Source organism: Myxine glutinosa, chromosome 10 (genome assembly GCF_964187855.1).
Source record: "Myxine glutinosa chromosome 10, kmMyxGlut1.1, whole genome shotgun sequence".
Lineage (NCBI taxonomy): Eukaryota > Metazoa > Chordata > Myxini > Myxiniformes > Myxinidae > Myxine > Myxine glutinosa.
Window position 1 is genome coordinate 2,165,442 of NC_136270.1, and position 22,270 is coordinate 2,187,711.

A 22,270-nucleotide genomic window follows, 5' to 3' on the forward strand; every position below is an offset into this window, starting at 1 on the left:
GATGACGTCATAATTTGACAAGTACAAAACTTCATCCGATCAAGATGAAATTTCTTGAACATCATCTATGGATAAATTAGTGGAGAGAAAAAAAAAAAAAAGATGGCATCATCGGCCGCATGGTTCGACCGCCATATTTGTTTTCACACAACAGCCTTAAAAACCACTATAAAACACATCCCAGTGAGGGTCTGCAATCTCTGATTGATCTTTCTTGTTGCAAATGTCACCACACCCAAAGACCTCATAAAGAGCTCCTTCCAATGGAAATTAGAACAAAGTGAGCAGTGAAGGAATCAAACTTTAAAAACCTGGAATCAAACTTTATTGAAGAACTCAATACAAAACATGGCGAGCATTGTTAGCACCCGCTGACAATGCCCAGAAGTGCCACACCGAGCAATCGATTGGGAATGAACATAAGAAAGGGAAATTTTCTTTTAAAGGAAATAAACATTTAATGAGTCACAAAATATTCCACAATATGCTGTGTTATTCAAAGGGAGCTTTAAAAGTCTGGAAAGTCAGAATGATAAAGTGGAGCATGTATTATTGGAAACCAGCTTGAACGATTCCGCCATCGAATGAAAATATGAGGAAGAATTTTTTTTTTGGGGATGCAACATTGCTGCGTGAATTTTCAAAATTCAACACATTGTGCCCGAATGAGCAATATTTATCTTCAGGGAGTTTTGCACCTCGTACACTATCTTTATTCAAAACAACACATCAAAGAACATAGGCCTGTACCCTAAGTTGGGTTTGCTCCTGTTATAGAAGGCGAATCGTGCGACCGATGACAGCAATGAAATCATCATCTTCCAATGCTTTGAGTGCTTCGGTGAACTGTTCTTTTGTCACTCCCTTTAGACACAGAAAAGAGAGGTGGAGGGGGAGAAGCATGAGAATTTGTGATTGGCACGACAGGTAGATTAGATTGTTAATCATAAATAATACCACCAATTCAGGGGAAAATGCCCGACAACCATTACAGGACTGTTCGACGAAACAAACAGCCACTGAGCTTGGGGAAAGTGCCATCACTTCCCAGGGCACTCTGGGTACCAGCGACGTCACAACAATGGCACCGCATTTCTCACAGCACTCAGCGGGGCATTTCCCAAGGAGAAATCAGTTCCTCCTCCACATGTATGCCAACCTATGATTGTTTGGCCGTGCTCTTCTCCTTTTAAATGTGGAACGGCAAGCAAGGAAGCAGCAGTTGCCATTTTTAAAGTCATCGGTATGACTCGACCGGGGGTTTGAACCACTGACCTCCCAGGCTCAGATCAGACGCTCTAACCATTTTACCACCTAGTCTGGTAAAATGCAGCTATTTCACAAATATGCAAAAAAAAAGAAAAAAACCAAAGATCATCCACAATTATCGTCATGAGCATCATAATGTTTGGATCATCAACAGAACAACAAAGTTACATCATCTTACTGGACAGTGATCCAACATCCTCCACCACCATGCTAAGTATTTGATGCTGCAAGATCACTTTCATCAACGCATGAAAACTATCAGAGGTGTAGGCCATCGAGACTAACAAAACAAACGCCACATGGCCTCTGATGATGAAACCAAAAAAACTCCATGTACAAACCTCGTGACAAGTGCATTAAATGCTAATTGCTTGTAAATATCTCTTCCCCTCTGTTTTCCCTATGTTTGAAATCAGAGGTGACATGAGGTTTTAGCGAATGTCAAGAAAGATTCCACAATACCCTGAAATTGTCACGTGGTGGTGTTTGACACCGTATGTGCTTGCAAGTGGAAGATAAAAACACAAGGAATGAAAATTGCTCCCATCCAAAATGTTGGAATAGTTAGGGATGCAGAATATACAAGCAGGCCTCCAAGCCAGGTCTCCCGTGAAGTTTGGTGGGGAAAAGGAGTATGAAAGTCCCAAAGATTCCTCTATTCGAGTTATTTTGAGTACTAAATGTAAACATCACCAGGCCAGACGCGACAAACTACCTCATCAACATGAACACACAACAAACTAGAACGGTACTCGGTAGAGCGCATACATCCACTAGGCTGAACAGTTTACGTTTTGTATCCCACTGATGGGCTGGATTTGGATCCGGACCTGAACCAAAATCGATTCGGCTTGTTCTTAACACCAACTCGACTCATTAGCAACTTTTTTTGAAATATCATGCTGTTTATTGTTTTTGGTCCTTTCTCTCGATGGTGAAGAATCACTTCAAAAAATTATCGTATACAGATGCGGGACTTCACCAAAATTGAATCAATACTTCCTTGTCACAAACCCAACCTGTCCAACAAGTTTCGTCCGAGGCCGTTCTTAACTTTTTGAGATATTGTGCTACACAGTGCCTTCAGAAAGTATTCACAAGCCTTGCTTGACCTTTTTCACATTTTCTTGTGTTACAGCCCAAATTTAAATTGCATCAAACCGAGATTTTTTGTCACTGATCTACACATATTACCCTACAATGCAAAGAGGAATTCTTTTAATCTATCTATAATTCCAGTAATCTCTGTGTGTTTGTTTGTTTGTCTGTGACCGCTGTTTCTCGACAACCACGGGTCCGATATACTTTAAACTTGCCAGTTATATTGCTGGGGACCCGAGGATGTGCCTTTTCAAGGTTTCATATTAATCGGACAATTACTTACCGAGCTATGTCCAAAAAACGATTCAACCAATCAGAGAGCAGCGAGCTATCGCGTGTGCCGAACGTGGCGAACACACTCTGCCTCGGATGGCACATTTGAGAGCGTATTCATTTATTTCACGTTTGCAAACTATGTTGGCGCTATGTTGGCGCTATGTTGGCGTTAAATTATGTTTTAAAACTAATTAAAACCATTTCATGTAAATAGAGGGGGGGGGGGGGGATTGTCACTGTACTCGCAAGCCGTTCGCCGTTCGCTTTGGCGTTGCGAATGAACCAAAACATTTCATGAACCAAACCATTTCATGTAAAGCGTTCGCCGTTCGCTTTGGCGTTGCGAATGGACCAAAACATTTCATGAACCAAACCATTTCATGTAAATAGAGGGGGGGATATAATTTTAGATATAGATATAGTACGGGCATGCCCTAGTATATAGAAATTCTTACAAAATAATTTAAAATGAAAAACAGAAATATCTAATTTACGTAAGTATTCAACCACCTGAGTCAATACCTCGTAGAAGTGCCTTTGGCAGTGATTACAGCTTCAAGTCTTCTTGGGTATGTCTGTATCAGCTTTGCACATCTGGCGAAGTCTTTCTCCCATTGTTCCGTCCAGATTTGCTCAAGCTCTGTCAAGTTGGATGGGGGACGTCGGTGAACAGCAATCTTCAAGTCTTTCCACAGATTCTCAATGGGATTCAAGCCTGGGCTTTGTCTGGGCCATCCAAGGACTTTCATGTTGTTCTTCTGATGCCATTCCTATGTTGCTTTGGCTGTGTGCGTGGGGTCATGGTTCTGTTGGAAAGAAAACCTTCACCGCAGTCGAAAGTTTTTTTTGGCATTCTGAAGCAGGTTCTCCTCAAGGATGTGCATGCATTTGGCTTCATTCATCGTTCTCTCTATCCTTACAAGTCTCCCAGTTCCTGCTGCTGAAAAGCATCCCCACAGAATGATGTTGCCACCACCTTGCTTCATGGTAGGTATGGTGTTAGATGGACGATGAGCTGTGCTCGGTTTCGGCAAGAAATAGTGCTTTGCATTCAGGCCAAAGAGTTCAATTTTCATCTCATCAAACCAAATAATCGTTTGCCTTTTCATGCTCTGAGAGTCTTTCACGTGCCATTTGCCTTGTTCTCAGGATTGTTTTCCGTCTAGCTACTCCCCCATAAAACCTAGTTTTGTGAAGTGCTGCAGAGACTGTTGTTTTTCTGGCAGGTTCTCCCATCTCAGCCAATAAGTTCCGTAGTTCTACCAGAGTGGACATTGGGTTCTTGGTCACCTCCCTGACCAAGGTCCTTCTTGCCCAGTTGCTCAGTTTGGTCGGACAGCCAGCTCTAGGAAGAGTCTCAGTAATTCCATATTCTTTCCATTTCCTAATTATGGAGCTCACTGTTCTCTTGGTAACTTTCAACACTCTAGAAATTATTTTATACCCTTCCCCAGATCTATGCCTCCTCACAATTCTATCTCGGAGTTCTATGGACAGTTCCTTGGACTTCATGGTAGAGTTTCTGGTTTGATATGAACTGTCAACTGTGGGACCATATATAGAAAGGTGTTTTTTCTAAATCATGTCCAATCAATTGAATTGGCCACAAGTGGACTCCAATCAAGTTGTAGACATCTCAAGGATGATAAAAGTAAATTGGATGCACCCGAGCTCAATTTGGAACATCATAGCAAAAGGGTTGAATACTTATTGACTCAAGACATTTCAGCTTTTCATTATTTTTTTAAATTCTATAAAAAAAACTACAGCATATGACATTTATGGTGTATTATGTGTAGATCAGTGACAAAAAAATCGAAATTTCATCCATTTTAAATTCACGCTGTAACAAGAAGATGTGAAAAAAGTCAAGGGGTGTGAATACTTTCTGAAGGCGAAGCATTTTGTTTTTAGCCCTATCAATAAATGGTAAAGAATCACTTAAAAATTCTCGGATCCAGATCTGGATCTTCACCAAAATCGAAACAATTTGACTTTTTCAACCCCTACATGTCCACCAAGTTTCGTCCAAATCTGTCCACAACTTTTTGAGATATCCTGTCCCAGAGACAGACAAACAGGGGTGAAAACATAACCTCGGCCACCGAAATATATGTGTCGTTACTAAAGTCACCTTGCCAGGAAAGCGTGCTATCCGAGGAGATTACAGGTACCCTGTGGGGACTTTGGTTCTGGAAATACTGGCTAATGACTGACCACCTCAATCCAGCACACACTGGTTGCACAAAAAATGATGATGATAATGCAATCATTACTAAAATAAAAAACAATCATGCAAGCATAATCTAAAAAATACAACCATGTAAACAATCATCAACAAAACCATTCACTCGCAACATACCAAGTCAGATTGAGCCCGTAACTCATCAAAGAGCCATTGGAACTTGAGACTCGAGGTCTTGGCCCTGTTCTGGATAAGTTTCCGGAGAGCCTGAGAAAGCTCCTCTCGGCGCTGCCTCATGGTGGAACTCACACCTGCATCAAACACAGAGGCAAAGAGGTGACACAGACACACAGACACAGACACACAGACACACACACACACACACACACACACACACACACACACACACACACACACACACACACACGTTCATTCATTCCTTTGATTATTGTGTGTAACTCTGGCCCTACTGTTCCACTCAGTGAGGGCTCCAAAAAATTTTTTTTTAGCCTGGTCATGGAACTGGTTTGTTTTCACTTTCACCTGTCCCATCAACCAATGCACCTGTCCAACTATTAGTGTACATAATTTAATTATCAAACCTCAGAAGTAGCTCCACCGGGCCAACCTAATTAGGCAAAAATATTATCCCTTTACTCGAGTAATTCTCTGCAGACTACTGTAATTATAACTGCAATCACTTCAGTTACCGGCAATCCTTACTACAGTATACTGAAATCACAATACCGTCACCGATTTGTTATTCTAAAGTTGACTTAAACTGCCAGCAAGTACATGACAGTACAACTACTTCCAACTGTATCATTTTTGCCTGGGAAACCAGACCTTACGAGGTCGAGTGAATCATGAGATTTAACATTTAATGAATACCAACGCTTACTGTATAAGGTTTCTCAAAATCAAATACACAAAGTAACTTGAAAAAGATAGAACCCTGATAAGAAGACCATTCTCGGTCACATCTGTCACATGTGAATGACCAAGTGCGGTCTACACACCGTTGCTAAATCATGAGTGTTGTGAGCCTCACGGAGTGACACAAAGCTAATATCAGTGAAAGTATTCCTGCAAAAGCAGGGCTTGATTTCATTTATTATTCAGCTGAAAGACATGCCAATGTCTGAATGAGTTGCCCCATCGTGCGTCATGTCAACTTGTGACCACGTAGTCATGGCGGAGTAACAAGTGAAAGTTCCCATACTGTGATTATGTGGGGGGCATATACCATTACGTTTCTGCTAAGTTTTCACCGGCGTGCGGCATGCGGTCAGGGCTAAAAAGATCTTCTTAATCGCTGCTAATCACTGTGGTTTTACACAAAAATAGGACCGCAGGTCCGGAAGCTCACCTGGATCAGGAGCAACAGTAAATCAAACCCCACACAGACCCCCTCAGACCTTGATATTTTAATCCCGTGAACAAACTTTGGTACATCATGAGCGATGAAGGTTGTGGCCAAGTTTCATCAAAATTTTTGCGTAGTTTCGGGGAAGAGGGCAAATACCTATTCTAGGGGGTGAAACTCCCCCCACCGCCCCCCCTCCGTAGACCCCCATAATGAGTGCAGATTTTGATGCGGTCAATACACCTTCGTTAGGCATCAGATATGAAGCTTGTGACCAAGTTTCGTCAAAACCGTGTGTTTGGTTCAAGCGATAATGATTGAAGTGTTTACAGACTCACTCATTCACTCACTGACTGGTTTCTGCTTCCATGAGCTCAGTTTCACCCCCTTCTCATTCTAGTGCATCTCACTGCCTATCCAGTACAATTAAAATATACAAAATGCAAAGGACTAAGACAAAAATTTACAAGCTCGATCTCGTACCGGTTGTAAGGATGGAAATGTCTACGATGCCAGTGCGGGGGTCAGTGGCAGCTTGCTTCAGGGCATCACGGTATAGCTGCCTGGCTGTTTCTACGTCGGCCACCTCCACAAACCGTGCTAAACGCACCTTGGCCCAAGACTCCGCCAGCCGTATCAAACTTTCCAGCTGACGAGGAAATGCAGATACTGTGCCCCGTCCACCACCTGACTTGCGCATCTCGACATATGCCTGAGGGAGAAGGTTAAAAGGTGTGCCGTGACGGCCAGAAAATTAGACCGAAAGGGAAGGACAGTTGGGTGGAAGTTGTGTTGAAGACAAAGAGGCCCGCACCGGGCATGGGCATGCTGAGGATAATTAAGTTAGAAGAATGCAAAGCCATAATTTTTTGAAGCATCTGTTATCTGTTTCTTTACATAAATATTCTTGCAAATAAAATGTCAAAGAAAGGTAACTGGATGCAAAATGCATGGAATCGATTTATTGGCGCTGAGGAAGCGCCTTTAGCGATTGACTTCCAGCCAGTGTAACGCTAATTCCTGTCACAGGAATTCGGAGATCATATAAGTGGGCGTGGCAGTTCCTGATTGGTTCGTGTTGGGGAACGCCTTCTCGCTGCCGACGTGACGTAAATTCGCGCACGCGCACTGGTGAAGCTTACTCGATCTTACTCGATCCCATATTACATGTACTTTCATTGCATACAAATTATACTTCCTCCTAGAAATTCCAAGCCCGAACCTCAGCGCAATCCAAGAGGATTCACTTGTTTCTGGTCGTGCTTGATTTGAAGGTTACAATCAACCTGTTGTTCACATTCCCATTTTGGCGAATAATGATAATAAATGCTGGATACACCCAGAAAGGACGGGTGATGGGATAGGTGGATGCAAGGGCTAAACAACGATGGCCTTGACAATGATGACGACAGCCACCACCACTATCACTGACACCACATGACGGAATGCATAAGCCAAGTTTGCTTTATTTGTAGCCATCACACACCGACCGTCCGTGTGCAAATATATCAGAGCTGCCCGTTTGTTCCTTTCTATCACACACTGTGTGAATATATCAGACCTTCATACAATACCTGTGCAGAAATTGCACATCTTGTATGTTAAAGTTTGCCAACGTGTGATCGTACACACATCTGTGTGAAGTCGATACTGAAAAATGATCGTAAAATAAAAATGTTGTTTTGTGCAATACTTTTGCCATTTCCATACCCACATTTGGCTTCATAAGTGAAACCAGCTCACTTGCTATCAGCAACTTCTTGTTTCTATTTTGCCCTTGCCTGAGGCAGTGCATACCACAAAGAAAACAAATGAGGAGCAACGAGACGTGCAGCGCGTTCAAGGGCATTGCTTTCTACCAGAAACTGGTAACGTGGAAATAACTGTTTCTAACCTCTTGCTCAGTGTGCTCAACACACCTACATGCCTGAACAGAGTAATAGATACTGCAAGTGCCCGGCCCTGGTATGAAGCTGCACGGGGCCGGAGGACCAAATCACGGACCCAGGGATCCCGTCTGCGGAGTCAGAACAGGGCCCCAGGACCTCTTCACCAATCCTGCGATCCTGGGCAGGGAGCCCAAAAGAGGCACCGAGACCTTTTTGTGGCTTCCTGGAGCAGGTGGGATCCCATTCAACATTTGATATTTACACATAATACCCCATAATGTCAAAGTGGAATAAATAAAAAAAAATTAAAAATGAAATACAGAAATATCGAATTTACATTTAAAGTATTCAACCTCCTGAGTCAATACTTTGTAGAAGTGCCTTTGGCAGCAATCACAGCTTCGAGTCTTCTTGGGTATGTCTGTATCAGCTTTTTACATCTGGATTTTGGGAGTTTCTCCCATTCTTCCATCCAGATTTGCTCAATCTCTGTCAATACAAGTTGGATGGGCAGCGTCGGTGAACAGCAATCTTCAAATCTTTCCACAACTTCTCAATGGGATTCAAGTTTGGGCTTTGGCTGGGCCATGCGAAGACTTTCACGCTCCTGTCCTCAAGCCATTCCAGTGTTGCTTTGGCTGTATGCTTGGGGTCATTGTACTATTGGAACATAAATATTCGCCTTCAGTCTAAAGTCTTTTGCACTTTGAACCAGGTTTGAACCAGGTTCTCCTCAATGATTTGCCTGTATTTGGCTCCATTCATTGTTCCCTTTATCCTTACAAGTCTCCCAGTCCCTGCCGCTGAAAAGCATCCCCATAGCATTAATGCTGCCACCACCATTCTTCACGGTACAGATGGTGTTGGATGGGTGATGAGCTGTTCTCAGTTTCTGCCAGATGTAGCGCTTTGCATTCAGGTCAAAGAGTGTGATTTTCATCTCATTCGACCACAGAATATTTTCCCTAATAATGTGAGTCTTTTACCTGCCTTTTTGCAAACTCCAGGTGTGCTGTCATGTGGCTTTTTCTCAGGAGTGGCTTCCGTCTGGCCACTCTCCCATAAAGCCTAGATTTGTGAAAGACTGCAGAGACTTTTGGCCTTCCAGGAAGTTCCCCCATCTCAGCCAAGGAACTCTGTAGTTCTGTCAGTGATCATTGGGTTCTTGGTCACCTCCCTGACTAAGGTCCTTCTTGTCAGGTTTCTCAGTTTCATGGGATGGCCAGTTCTAGGAAGAGTCTGGGTCGTTCCATATTCTTTCCATTTCATAATGATGGAGCTCAATGTGCTCTTGGGAACTTTCAACACTAGAAATTGTTTTATACCCTTCCCCAAATCTATGCCTGCTCACAATTCTATCTTGGAGTTATCCAGACAGTTTCTTGGACTTCATAGTGGAGTTTCTGCTCTGACATGCACTGTTAACTGTGGGACCTTATATAGGAAAGTGTTTCTTTATAGATCATATCCAATCATTTGAATTGGCCACAGGTGGACTCCAATCAGGTTGTAGAGACATCGCAAGGATGATAAAGGTAAATTTGATGCACCTGAGCTCAATTTGGAGTATCATAGCAAAGGGGTTGAATACTTATTGACTCAAGACATTTCAGCTTTTCATTTTTAACTAGAATGGCACTCGGTGGAGCGCATACCCCCACCAGGCTGAACAGTTTATGTTTTGCATCCCACTGATAGGCCGTATATGGATTCACCTGAGCCAAAATCTAATCGTCTTGTTCTTGTCACCGAACCAACTCGTCCACCAAGTTTAGTCATAACTCGTCCATAACTTTTTAAAATATCATGTTATGATATTTGACTGCTACGGGCTTTTCGCCCGATCTCTCAATGGTGAAGAATCGCTTCAAAAATTAAATAATTCTCGGATCCGAATCCATGTTCAGATCTTCACCAAAATCGAATTGATTAGTCCTTGTCACACACACACAACCTCTCCACCAAGTCCCGTCCAAATCCGTCCATAACTTTTTGAGATATCCTCCTATGTATCGTTTTGACCCTATCTCCCAATGGTGAAGATTCACTTAAAAAATTATATTAGCCGGATCCAAATCCGGATCTTCACCAAAATTTAATCATTTCGTCCTTGTCACATACGCTACATCTCTGCCAAATTTCGTCCGAATCCGTCCACAACTTAGTGAGATATCCTGTTCACAGACAAACAGACAGACAGGGGTGAAAACATAACCTCCAGCCACCTTTGGTGGCGGAGGTAATTAATTAGTAAAAATTAAAAAAATTAATAAATTCCACTTTCACATTATGGAGTAATAATGTGTAGATCAGTGACAAAAAATCTCAATTTAACCCCTTTTAAATTCAATTTAAAATGGTGAACTATCAGTAACTCAAAAAAATGTGAAAAAGTCAAGGGCTGTGAATACTTTCTGAAGGCACTTGAACATACAAATGCGCATCTTTACCAGTAGTGACGATCAAAGTAAGGAAAGAAATGGTAAAATAAATAAATAATCGAATCTTATGCAAAACGAGATGGAATTGTATACAAATGTCGAGATCATGCCTTTTATTGTGCCTTATGTAATTGTGGTTTGCATTTAATAATGGTTGCTTTGTGAAAAGGATTAAGCTTACTATGTTCCTCTTGTTTTGAACTATGTTTTATTGTCCAACTGTGCCAAAAAATGTAGAAAGATAGTGAAACCGCTTGCTCTGTTAGACCCCCTAGTGAAAACGCGTCTGTCTGTCCTTGACCAAAAGCCAACATGGAAGATAAGTTTTGAGAATGTCACGGTGCTCTTTCTCCCTCCCGCATCTTGCCCTTTGCTCATGCCAAAGAAGATAGGTTCTCGGGGGGAGATGTCGAGCCAGTTTTTCCTTTGTCCGTGCTCATTTTTCAGCGCAGATTTTTTGTATAATTCTGTGTATATAAAGAAACTCTTGGTTGCCAATTTTCTAGGAGTGTATGTGGCCATGCTGTTCAATTGTGAATGGTATGACTCTTACACCCTCCACAGCGCTGTGATATTGGTTCATCATTAAATCTTGTTATCTCTTGAACTCAAGGTGTGGAACATGGTTCTATTCTCGTCACAAATACGTAAAAAGAAGTGTTCGCAGGTCTGACGTATGAACGTTAAAATAGAAAATAACTCCAGAGCGAATGGTGAAAAAGAAAGATCAATTTCCATGAGGAACCAACATTTAACTCATGGGGAGAAAAGGCTCAAAAATTGAGAAACATCTTTACAAGTTAAATATGTTAAACCTTCCTACGTACCCAATCTGTTTTTGGCCATGAAATCATGTTTCTTGGATTAATAGTATATTTTTCTCAACCCTCTCATATTACCAAAGAATCTCACATGAGACAAAACTTTTCCTGACCTGCACCAATGCCTGGCTGGCGCCTTCACTGAGGAGTGGGTGGCAGTGACGCCGCGCGTACGCAATATAATCTCTCAGGAGGGCCAGGTCGAGCTGCTCGTCCTCAGCTTCGGCCTCGGTACGAAAATAAAGCGATACCAGATGGTGGGCGAGACGGCGATCGTACACCGGGTCCTGAGGGTCCAGCATTAGGAATATCAAGTCAAACCTAGAAGAAAGATGACACGTGGAAAAGGTATAGCAGTCAATATTTCAGCGAAAAATGAGTGCAGCAAAATGAAATCAGTGTGGAAGGTACAGCATGCGGACATGGGTTAAAAGGATAGGTGTAAGTAGTCCATATTGGTAACTGTAGGCACCACCAACGAGTATAGTTGCCCAGTAGGTCGGGTCTGGCGTTTTGATCGCAACGCCTTGTCTTGTGTGCAGCATCGTTTGCCATGTGTTATGTATCCTTTCATGGTGAGGTCGAGGGGCACCACATGACGGAACAAGCAAATGGTGAAACCGAACGTAGTTTTCATCTAAGTGGTATTACCATGTGCTTACTTCAGTCACATGGTATCCCCACATCGCACTCCCCTCGGGAGGTTACTCAGCACCAGCAACAAATGCCTGCACAGTCCCGTATTAAGAGCACTCCATAAAAACTTCATCCCCGTCCTCGTCAACCTGGCAGCTGCTCTAGTTGGCAGCACCTTCAGTTATGAATACTGTATTCATCTTTCCAACGACAACCAGTTTTTACCACACATGTGTGAAGAGCAAAACAGGGTTAAGCAATCGTTTCACTCTGCCTGTCTGTCTGCCTACGTACCTCATTCTATGATCATGGAACAATTACTTCCAATTTAATTTTATATTCTGAACAATGTAGAACCCCAGTTGTGTACCCCAGTTTAGAATAGGTACACCGTATCCCATGTAAGAGGCGACTAAAAGGGTTGGCGTCACGAAGGGCATCCGGCCATAAAACATTGCTCAAAAAGGGAACCATGACAATTTAAATTACATATGGGCAGGGTACAGCCCAAAGTACCCCGGGGGTGGGGGGGAGGGGGTCCTCACCCCCTCTCGTCAAACAAATCAAGGTGAGGAACCCGAACGAAGCAAGGGAGGAAATCACTCCATGTATGACGAAACGTCTGATGCCCCACGTGGAGATCGGTTTCTGAGGTTTGGGACTTGGAATGTAGGGACAATGACAGGGAAATCAGAAGTGGTGGAAGTATTGGTCAGAAGAAGAGTGGACATATGTTGTGTGCAGGAGACGAGATGGAAGGGAAGTGGTGTGAGAATAGTGAAGGGTAGGCAGGGACAGAAATACAAGTTTGTGTGGCAAGGGTCAGGCATGCACGGTGTTGGTGTTATGTTTTCTGAGGAGTTTGTAGACAGTGTGGTGAGTGTGACGAGAGTGAGTGAAAGGTTGATGATGGTGAAAATGGTGATTGGAAACCTCTTGGTGAACGTCATCTGGTGAACGTCATATGCTCCGCATGTCGGTCGGAGCGATGAAGAGAGGGACAAGTTCTGGTGTGCAATAGAGAAGCTGATGGAAAACGTGAAAAATGATGAAGTTGTTGTGGAAGGAGGAGACCTAAATGGACATGTGGGAAGGAGTACAGACGGTTTTGAGGGAGTTCATGGGGTTTGGGATATGGTGTGAGGAATGGAGAAGGTGAAACGATTTTGGAGTTTGGTGATGGAGCTGATTTGTTGATTTGTAATACTCAGTTCCAGAAAGCGGATAATAAGCTTGTTACATACACGTCAGGTGGGTCGACGACAACCGTTGACTACCTGATGGTGCGTAGGCGAGATAGGGGGCACCTCCGGGACACAAAGGTGATCCCGGGGGAGGAGGCTGTTTCACAACACCACTTGGTTGTCTGCGACATAAGGGTGAAAGGTGCGAGGGGAGCTCTGCCGGTGAAGTACCAACCGAGAATGAAGGTGTGGAGGTTGAAAGAGGTGACAGTGAGGGAGGCATTAAACGAGAGGCTGAGTATGGTAGAGGATGATGTGGTTGAGCATGAAAGTGGTTGGATGTCAATGAAAGATAGTCTGTTGGGAGCCGTTGGTGAGGTATGTGGATGGACAAAAGGACCACCGAGGCACTCGGAAACATGGTGGTGGGATGATGAAGTTGGAAAGAGGATTGACGAGAAGAGGAAGAAGTTCAAGGAGTGGCAGAAGGCGAAGGGTACGGGGGCAGAAGAGGCAGAACATGAAAGTTAGAAGGCTGCAAAGAAAGAGGTAGCAAAGGCGCAGGAGGCATGCAGGAAAATGTTCAGAGAACGCTTGGATTCGGAAGAGGGTCAGAGAGCAGTATTCAGGATTGCAAAGCAGATAGCGAAATAGAGGTGTGATGTGATGGGGGTGAGTTGCTTGAAGGACGAAGTGGGACAAATCGTTGTCGAACCAGATGGAATTAAAGAAAGATGGAAGAGATACATGGAAATGCTGTTGAATGCAGAGAATAAATGGGATGGCAACATTGAGAGTAACCCAGTTTTAGGACCGGCAGAGAAGATAACAGAGAAGGAAGTTGAGGAAGCAATAAAAGCAATGAAGAGTAGAAAAGCGGGAGGGCCGACGGGAGTTGTGGGAGACATGTTGAAGGCAGCAGGAAGTTGGGGTGTGAAGAGAATGACAGAGATCTGTAATCTGGTGGTGAAAGAAAGCCGCATTCCAGTGGATTGGGAACTGAGTACCCTCGTCCCTCTATACAAGAGGAAAGGGGACCCTCTGGAGTGTGGCTCGTATCGAGCGATAAAGTTGTTGGAGCATGGAATGAAGGTATTGGAAAGGGTGTTGGAGAGGAGGATAAGGAAGAAGGTGAAGATCGACGAAATGCAGTTTGGATTTATGCCAGGAAGAGGAACGACAGACACGCTTTTTATTGTAAGGCAGTTGCAGGAGAAGTACATGGAGAAGAGGAAGAAGTTGTTTCTTGGGTTTGTTGATCTGGAGAAAGCATTCGATAGGGTTCCACGCGAAGTAGTGACATGCGCATTGAGGAATGGTTGATCAGAGTAGTGATGGCAATGTACAGCTGTAAGGACGAAGGACGGGCACAGTGGTGAGTTTGAGGTGAAGGTAGGAGTGCATCAGGGGTCGATACTTAGTCCACTACTATTTGTAGCTGTGATGGAGGTGCTGGCGCGGAATGTAAAGGAGGGTTTACCGTGGGAGTTGTTGTATGCAGATGATCTGGTGTTGATTGCAGAAAGTATGGATGGACTGAAGGAGAAGATGAACAAGTGGAAGGAATGTATGGAGGCAAAAGGTCTGAAGTTGAATATCGGAAAGACGAAGGTGATGGCAAGTGGTAAAGCATGTGGTGAGGTGGAAAGAACTGGGAAGTGGCCGTGTGCTGTGTGCAGGAAGGATGTCGGAGTGAACTCCATTCAATGTACAATGTACGCTGAGTGGGTTCATCAAAAATGTTGTGGTTTGAGAGGGTCATTAACCAGTGTGGCAGCTACATCCAAGTGTAAGGTGTGCACAGAGGGAGCTGCAGATGGAGGAAAGGTTGAGTTGGACCTTGGAGACGGCTTGACGCTGGAAGGTGTGAAAACACTTTGCTACCTCGGAGACATGCTGAATGGAGAAGGTGGATGAGACTCGGCAACGGTTGCTGGAGTGAGATGTGCATGGAAGGAGTTTCGGGAACTGAGTGGCGTGCTGACGAGGAGTGGAGTGTCGTTGAAGCTGAAGGGAAAGGTGTATGCTGCATGTGTGAGAAGTGTTATGATTTATGGGAGCGAGACATGGGTAATGAATGTAGAGCAGCAACGAAGGCTGGAAAGGGTGGAAATGCGAATGGTTCAGTGGATGTGCGGAGTATCGTTGAGAGAGAGAGGAAGACAAATGATGAATTGCGAAAGATGATGGGAATAGAGCCTGTGATGGATGCTGTGAAGAGAAACAGGTTGAGATGGTTTGGTTGTGTTGAGGAAGGATGAAAGTGACTGGTTGAGATGAGTGATGGAAATGAATGTAGAAAGAAGTAGAGGACCGGGAAGACCGAGAAAGAGTTGGCTAAAGGTGGTGGAAGAAGAAATGTGGGCAAGGGGGTTAACAAGGGGAGATGCAGAAAATAGGGCAAAATGGAGAAGATCGTCATGGGGCCCGCAAGGCTAACCCCCGCTCTTGCAGGGAAAATGGCCTTAAAATGCCTGTTGTTGTTGTTGTTGTTGTTGTTGTACAATGTAGAACATGTATTGTAACATGACCCTACAGGTTAGCAGTACTGTGGGTCTAAATTTGGTGAATTGTATGGAATCTCATCCCAAATACGTATGCACACAGAGGAGGTAATTCTTTTAGTCTGTCTGCCTGTCTGGCAGTCAAAAAAAATTGAAAATCATTCCAAACAGGAAGCTCACTGTTTTTAAGTATGTCATAAAGGACACAAACAACAGGTGCAAATATAGGGTCAATATTCCCGGCACTCACCTGATAGAGTAAACAGTATACTGCACTGACGAAACATATTTTAAACCAATTTCAATGGTTGCTCGAAGACAGGGCAGCATGAAGAATCATACTAACAAAATAATAAGACTTTAAACAAACAAACAAACAAAAAAATCCTATTTTGGGGTTAACCCTTCCCCCCCCCCCCCCCCCCCCACCCCAACCCCGTATACCTCCTCAGATCCCAATTTTTCAAATGCGGCAAACAAACATCGATACATTACGGGTGATGAAGGTTGTGGTGAAGTTTCATCGAAATTGCCTGTGTAGTTTCTGAGATGATTAGCAAATACCTATTTTTGGGGGCAACCCCCCTGTCGACCCCCAAAGGGGCAGATTTTTTTTAATGCCGTGAACATACGTTGGTACATCACGGGTGGTGAAGGTTATAGTGAAGTTTCATCGAAATAGTGTGTATTTTCTGAGGAAAAAAACAAATTCCTATTTTGGGGGGTCAAATCTGGATCAAATTTGACCCCAGTAAACCCCCTCAAACGCCAATATTTTTAATGCCGTGAACAAACTTTAGTCACAACACAACAAATAGCATTTGTGCCAAGTTTGGTCACAATCCCTTCAGCGGTTTCGGAGAAGTTGCAAGTGTTTACGGACTGACGGACGGACGACGCGCCATCGCATAAGCTCACCTGAAATTTGTTCCTCCCCTGAACTTTAGCAGTACTTGGACAAAATATTATGCCATTTTATGTTATCTTGACCAATCAAATTTGCTGATGATGCTCTCAGCGTTGGAAATATCAAGATTCAGACAAAATGGCAGCTTCTGTTTTCATTGCCCGGCCCATTTTAGGAGTTCTTTGTGGAATAAGCTAAGATTTAGTACTTTTTTCAGCTTTTTGTTTTGTTTCACTGCAAACCAAAGAAATACATATGTGGATACCAAAATATATTTTAATTTCAACAATTTTCTGGAATAAATGGTGCATTATTTGAAAAAATTGCAAGGGTGCCAATATTTTTGGCCACGAAAGGTATAAAATTGAAAGATATGGTAAATTTTGTTAGATTTCACTCCAGGTTTGGACATTTATTTAGTCTACAGCATCCAATCCTCATATGCGAATCCAAATTTTGATAATATGCTTCAATTTGGTAATTATAATTAATCAATCGTGTTTCCAAGGCAAGGCAGGTTTGAGTAGGCCGAAACAAAATGGCGGCATAAGAACCCAGCGAGGTGCAGTGGGCTGACCAAGATACATACATACATATACAGTCACGTGAAAAAGTAAGTACACCCCACGTAAAGTTTTGACTTTTTCCAACATATTTCAACATACAGCTATTTGATCTTCATTTCAACAATATTGACAGATAAAGGTGATATAATACAACAAATATCGTGAAACATTTACATTTTGTAGTCCATTGTATAATTTAAATAAATATAAATGCAAATTTCGCATGTGGAAAAAGTAAGTACACCCTTGGCTCCAATAGGTGGTATTGCCCCCTTTGGCAGAAACAACCTCAAGTAGGCATTTCTTATAACTGTCTACCAGTCTCTGACATCGACTGGGAGAAATTTTTGCCCACTCCTCCATGCAGAATTATTTCAGCTGTGCGATGTTTGAGGGGTTTCTTGCATGCACAGCTCGTTTCAAATCCCCCCACAACATCTCGATGGGATTTAGATCCAGGCTTTGACTTGGCCATTCCAGAACCCTCCATTTCTTTCTTTTCAGCCATTCCTTGGTGGATTTACTGGTATGTTTAGGGTCATTGTCATGTTGCAAGGTCCACCTATGGTTGAGCTTCAACTTTCCGACAGATGGCCTCACATTATCCTCAAGCACCCTCTGGTACAATGAATAATTCATAGTGGATTATTTGATGGCGAGCCACCCAGGCCCTGATGCAGCAAAGCTGCCCAGGCCCTGATGCAGCAAAGCTGCCCCAAACTGTAATATTTCCACCATCATGCTTGACAGTTGGTATCAGGTTCTTGTGGTCAAATGCTGTCTTTGGTTTTCGCCAAACATGTCTTCTGGTACTGTGCCCAAATAGCTCGACCTTTGACTCATCTGTCCAGAGCACATTGTTCCAGAAGTGCTGGTCTTTGCCCAGGTGTTCATTGGCAAACTTTAGTCTTGCCCTGATGTTCTTTCTGGACAGCAAAGGTTTCCTCCTGGCACACCTCCCATGTCGATCAAATTTGTGCTTCCTCTTTCTAATGGTAGACTCGTGCACTTTGACATCAACAGTGGCAAGAGCTACCTGTAGGTCCCGTGATGACATTCTTGGGTTCTTAGAGACTTCTTTCAGCATCTCGTGGTCTGCTCTCGGGCTGAACTTGCTGGGGCGGGCTGGCCTGAACAAGTGGGCAGTTGTTTGGAATCTTCTCCACTTATAGATGATCTTCCGGACAGTCGAATGATCGATTTCAAATTGTTTGGAGATCTTTTTAAATCCCTTCCCAGACTCGGAGGCATCTATAACCTTCTTTCTGAAGGCCTCACAGAGCTCTTTTGATCTAAGTATGGTGACACCGCACACTTCAACAACAAAGAGCAAACCAAACTAAATGTCTGAGGTTTAAATAAGACAGGTTCCTCCAAGATCCTCTCAAACGATGTTCTAATCATTTGCACCTGAGCTGGTGCACCTGATTCTAATTTTAGGTATTTGAAGTAGTGATAAATGTAGGAGTGTACTTACTTTTTCCACATGCGAAATTTGCATTTATGTTTATTTAAATTATACAATGGACTACAAAATGTAAATGTTTCATGATATTTGTTATATTATATCACCTTTATCTATCAATATTGTTGAAATGAAGATCAAATAGCTGTATGTTCAAATATGTTGAAAAAGTCAAAACTTTACATGGGGTGTACTTACTTTTTCACGTGACTGTATATATATATATATCCAAGTCGTATTAATAGTCATTACACATGAGGACCACCACAAGTGTGTGTCTGCTTCGATTGAAAAGGAAACTTGATCAAACCACCACAAGAACCGCCTTTGGAGGCCATTTTTCCCCACGGAGCGGGGGTTGGCCTTTTTTGGGCAACGTGGTCCCCTTTTTGAAGCAATGTTTTATGGCCGGATGCCCTTCCTGCCACCAACCCTGTTAGTCGACTCTTGTGACACACAGGGAATTACCAGTGAGCTGGTACTCAATTTGCTGACCTCGGAAGGATGACAGGTTGAGTCAACCCTCCTGGTGTTAATTCAGCAATCAACCGGGATTCAAACCCAGGATCATACGATCCCAAGCCGGCACCCTAACCACGAAGCCAACACCAGGCTCGAACCGCCACAAGATGGGGCGGAATAGGTATCTGCATTTTTGAATGTATCAGCCACTCGACCAGCATTGCACACATTTGTGGCAGTTTCATTTCCTCATGGGTATAAAACCACATTCTCACTTCATTGGTATTTTTCACGTGTCTGTTACAATCCCATTTCAGCAGTTTTAGGCTTAGATGCGGTAAGCAATTAATCCTCAGAGGATATAACGTTGCACCGTAGCTTATCACCCAGGTGCTCTTCCAATTTTCTGAATCACATGTTCCTCTAGTACTAAATATCAATCTCATAAAAGATGAGGTCACCCACGAACCTGGACAGCAATGTATGAGGAAGCTGAATGTTTTCTATCGTTGTTTTCTTTGGATTCCACTGCGACTCCACAGGATTGGCAGCGGCAAGGATTGATGTCCGGGCATTCAACTGACATATTATCCCTGCCTGAAAAATATAAAAAGATGTAGTACACCACGAGACCTGGAAGAGTATGTAGGATAAGACTGGTGGAATGGAGAGGGGTAGCAGCATGAGAAAAGAAGAGCACAGCATGAGGATGGGAAGAGTGGGAGGGGTGGACATCACTGCAATACCTTTGCAATGGAAAGTGTTTGTTGCTCCATCACTTCGTGCAATACTGAACGTGTGCTGTCACTCATTTTGTCAAACTCATCGATGCAGCACACGCCGTTATCACTCAGCACCAAAGCTCCAGTTTGCAGAACCAACTGTCGCGTTTCTGGGTCTTTCGTTACGTAGGCAGTGAGTCCAACTGCACTGGATCCCTTTCCGGACGTGTACTGCCCACGAGGGACAAGTTTGAACACGTACTGCAACAGTTGGGACTTGCTGGTACCTGCAATCAGGACAATAAAATCAGCCCTTAAAATCAGTCCTGCTCACCAAAGTTTGGTGATAGTACGTGGCCTGTCTCGGAGCCTGAACAAAGGAGTCATTCTTCCCAAAGAAAAAGGAACAAGTTCCACGCCCTGCAGTTATCTATCTAATGTGAAATGTAGAAGATTCATGGAGCAGTGCCCAGATGATGACATGGAACAGATAAACCCGAAATAGTCATGGCATCCTTATCTCACAAGGTAAAATACCTGAAGAGAGGAGATGAAAGCCTCTTTCGTTGTTAAGATAAAACCTGGCATGACAAGCTGCCTGACTGCAGAAATGGCAGTAAAAATGTACAAGTTTGAGTTCTTATTTGCCGTCACAATATTTACTCCGATTTCTGTAACAAGTGTTGAATTTCGAAGTCCATAAAAAAACTTGGAAAAAGCAAGCAAATAAAAACAAGGAAAAAAAGGCAAAAAAACACCAGCGAGGGGCAGCTCAGAATCTCCCTTGAGGAGTACACTGAAGGAACTGTAGGACCTATTGAGTAATAATGAAGGAAAGGAAATATGAAACGCCAACTTGTATTTCCCACAATCACCATTTCAGGGAAGAATGACAGAATTGGTGATTAAATCATATCATAAGTAGAAGGAATTGTAATTAATGGAACAGGTTTATAAATTCGGGAAAATCTCAGTCTCGCCCTGTCGCTCGAGAAGGATCGTCAAAGTAACCGACCTACAGTAGCCTGCAAAATTATTCACCCCCTCAAAAGTTTTCATAGTTTAATGCCACTTGTGCTTATATAATGATGCTTTCCAATGAAACTTAATATATAGTCTTCACAAACTACTCCAGTGATAAAGCTCAAAAAAATGCAGATAAAATGTGAATAAGTTTGATTAACAGAGAAAATCGAAATCACTTCAGGAGCACAATTATTTGTTTGAAAGGTTACAAAATAAGTGAAAAAGGTTTCATCTGTATGTAGTCAGAAGTTCAACTTAAAAAGTAAGCTCCCCCACTTCTCTAAGGAGTTTTAAGGTGCAACTCACTTGGTCAACAAACAAGGCAAACACGAGGACAAAGGAGCTTTCCAAAGAAGTCAGACATAAAGTGGTGGAGAAGCACTGTTTAGGAGAGGGTTATAAGAAGATGTCAAAGTCACTCGTTTAATGCTTTGAGTACGGTGAAATCCATCATGAAGAAGTGGAAGATGTATCATACCACCCAGACTCTACCCAGATCAGGACACCAATCCAAACCCAGGAACCGGCAAGCAGGAAACTGGTTTGGGATGTCACTGTAAATCCAACAACGACTGAAAGATTTAATCATTGGAATCTCCCGCGATGAAGCTAACTCCAAGGGCCTCTCACTCACTCACCGCAGGCAGGTTGGTGGTCTTTCCGTCTTCTACCGACTCCTCTCTGGCCTTGCCCCCCCAGCTCTCTCTGGGCTCTGTCCCGCAAATATTCCTACAGGTCGCACAAGATCTGCCTGCAACCCTCTTATGGTTAAACTGCCAAAATCAAGACTCTCTGCTCACCTTCACTTCTTCATTCCTCTTTTCTCCCGCCTCTGGAACAAACTCCCTCCCTCTCTTCAATCCCACTCCACCCTCCAAGTCTTTAAAACAGCTGTTCACCACCATCTCTTATCTTCCCCCATCCAAAACCTTGATCTTTTCTACCCCCGCTAATTTCACCCCAATTCCACTTTTTTGAAATACCAACTTCTGTCCAGGAAGTCCTTGGTGTCCTTGTGTTTTATACTTCTCCCTCCCCCCCCCCCCCCTTCCCATGCCTCCTCCCCCCGGGCCCTCTCCCTTCCACACATCTCCCTGCTCTCGGATGTTGTGTTTGTGTGCTTCCCCTTCTCCCCATCTTGTCTTCCGCTCCCTCTTTTTGGGTATTTTGTTTGTCTGGTTGATTTGTTTGTGAAGTAAATGTTAGCTCTTTCACGAGCCTCGATTCAGTATACAAAAAAAAAAAAAAAAGGCTCTATTTCCGAGATGGGAGTCAGTGTTCATCAATCAACAATATCCCGTTCTCTTCACAAAGCTGGCCTCTATGTACATGAGGCAAAAATAACCCATGACTGAAAAAGACGCATCTAAAAACTCGTATGGAGTTTGCAAAAACGAATCTTAATGATACTGCAGGCATGTGAGAAAAGTTTTGTGGTCAGACGAGACAA

At 43.3% G+C, this 22,270-nt stretch overlaps 1 protein-coding gene across 2 annotated transcripts in view; it reads right to left on the reverse strand.

Moving 5' to 3' along the window:
• Positions 1 to 308: 308 nt before the first annotated feature.
• MCM4 (minichromosome maintenance complex component 4) overlaps positions 309 to 22,270 on the reverse strand; it is a 46,451-nt gene continuing 24,489 nt past the window's right edge. For both annotated transcript variants that reach the window (XM_068127186.2, XM_068127185.2), the window contains exons 14-19: positions 19,819 to 20,081; positions 19,542 to 19,669; positions 11,462 to 11,669; positions 6,681 to 6,909; positions 5,009 to 5,142; positions 309 to 864 (exon numbers count right to left, since the gene is read on the reverse strand). In XM_068127186.2, the coding sequence (XP_067983287.2) occupies positions 772 to 864; positions 5,009 to 5,142; positions 6,681 to 6,909; positions 11,462 to 11,669; positions 19,542 to 19,669; positions 19,819 to 20,081 (1,055 nt within the window). In that variant the 3' untranslated portion in view covers positions 309 to 771. The remainder of the gene's footprint in view (positions 865 to 5,008; positions 5,143 to 6,680; positions 6,910 to 11,461; positions 11,670 to 19,541; positions 19,670 to 19,818; positions 20,082 to 22,270) is intronic.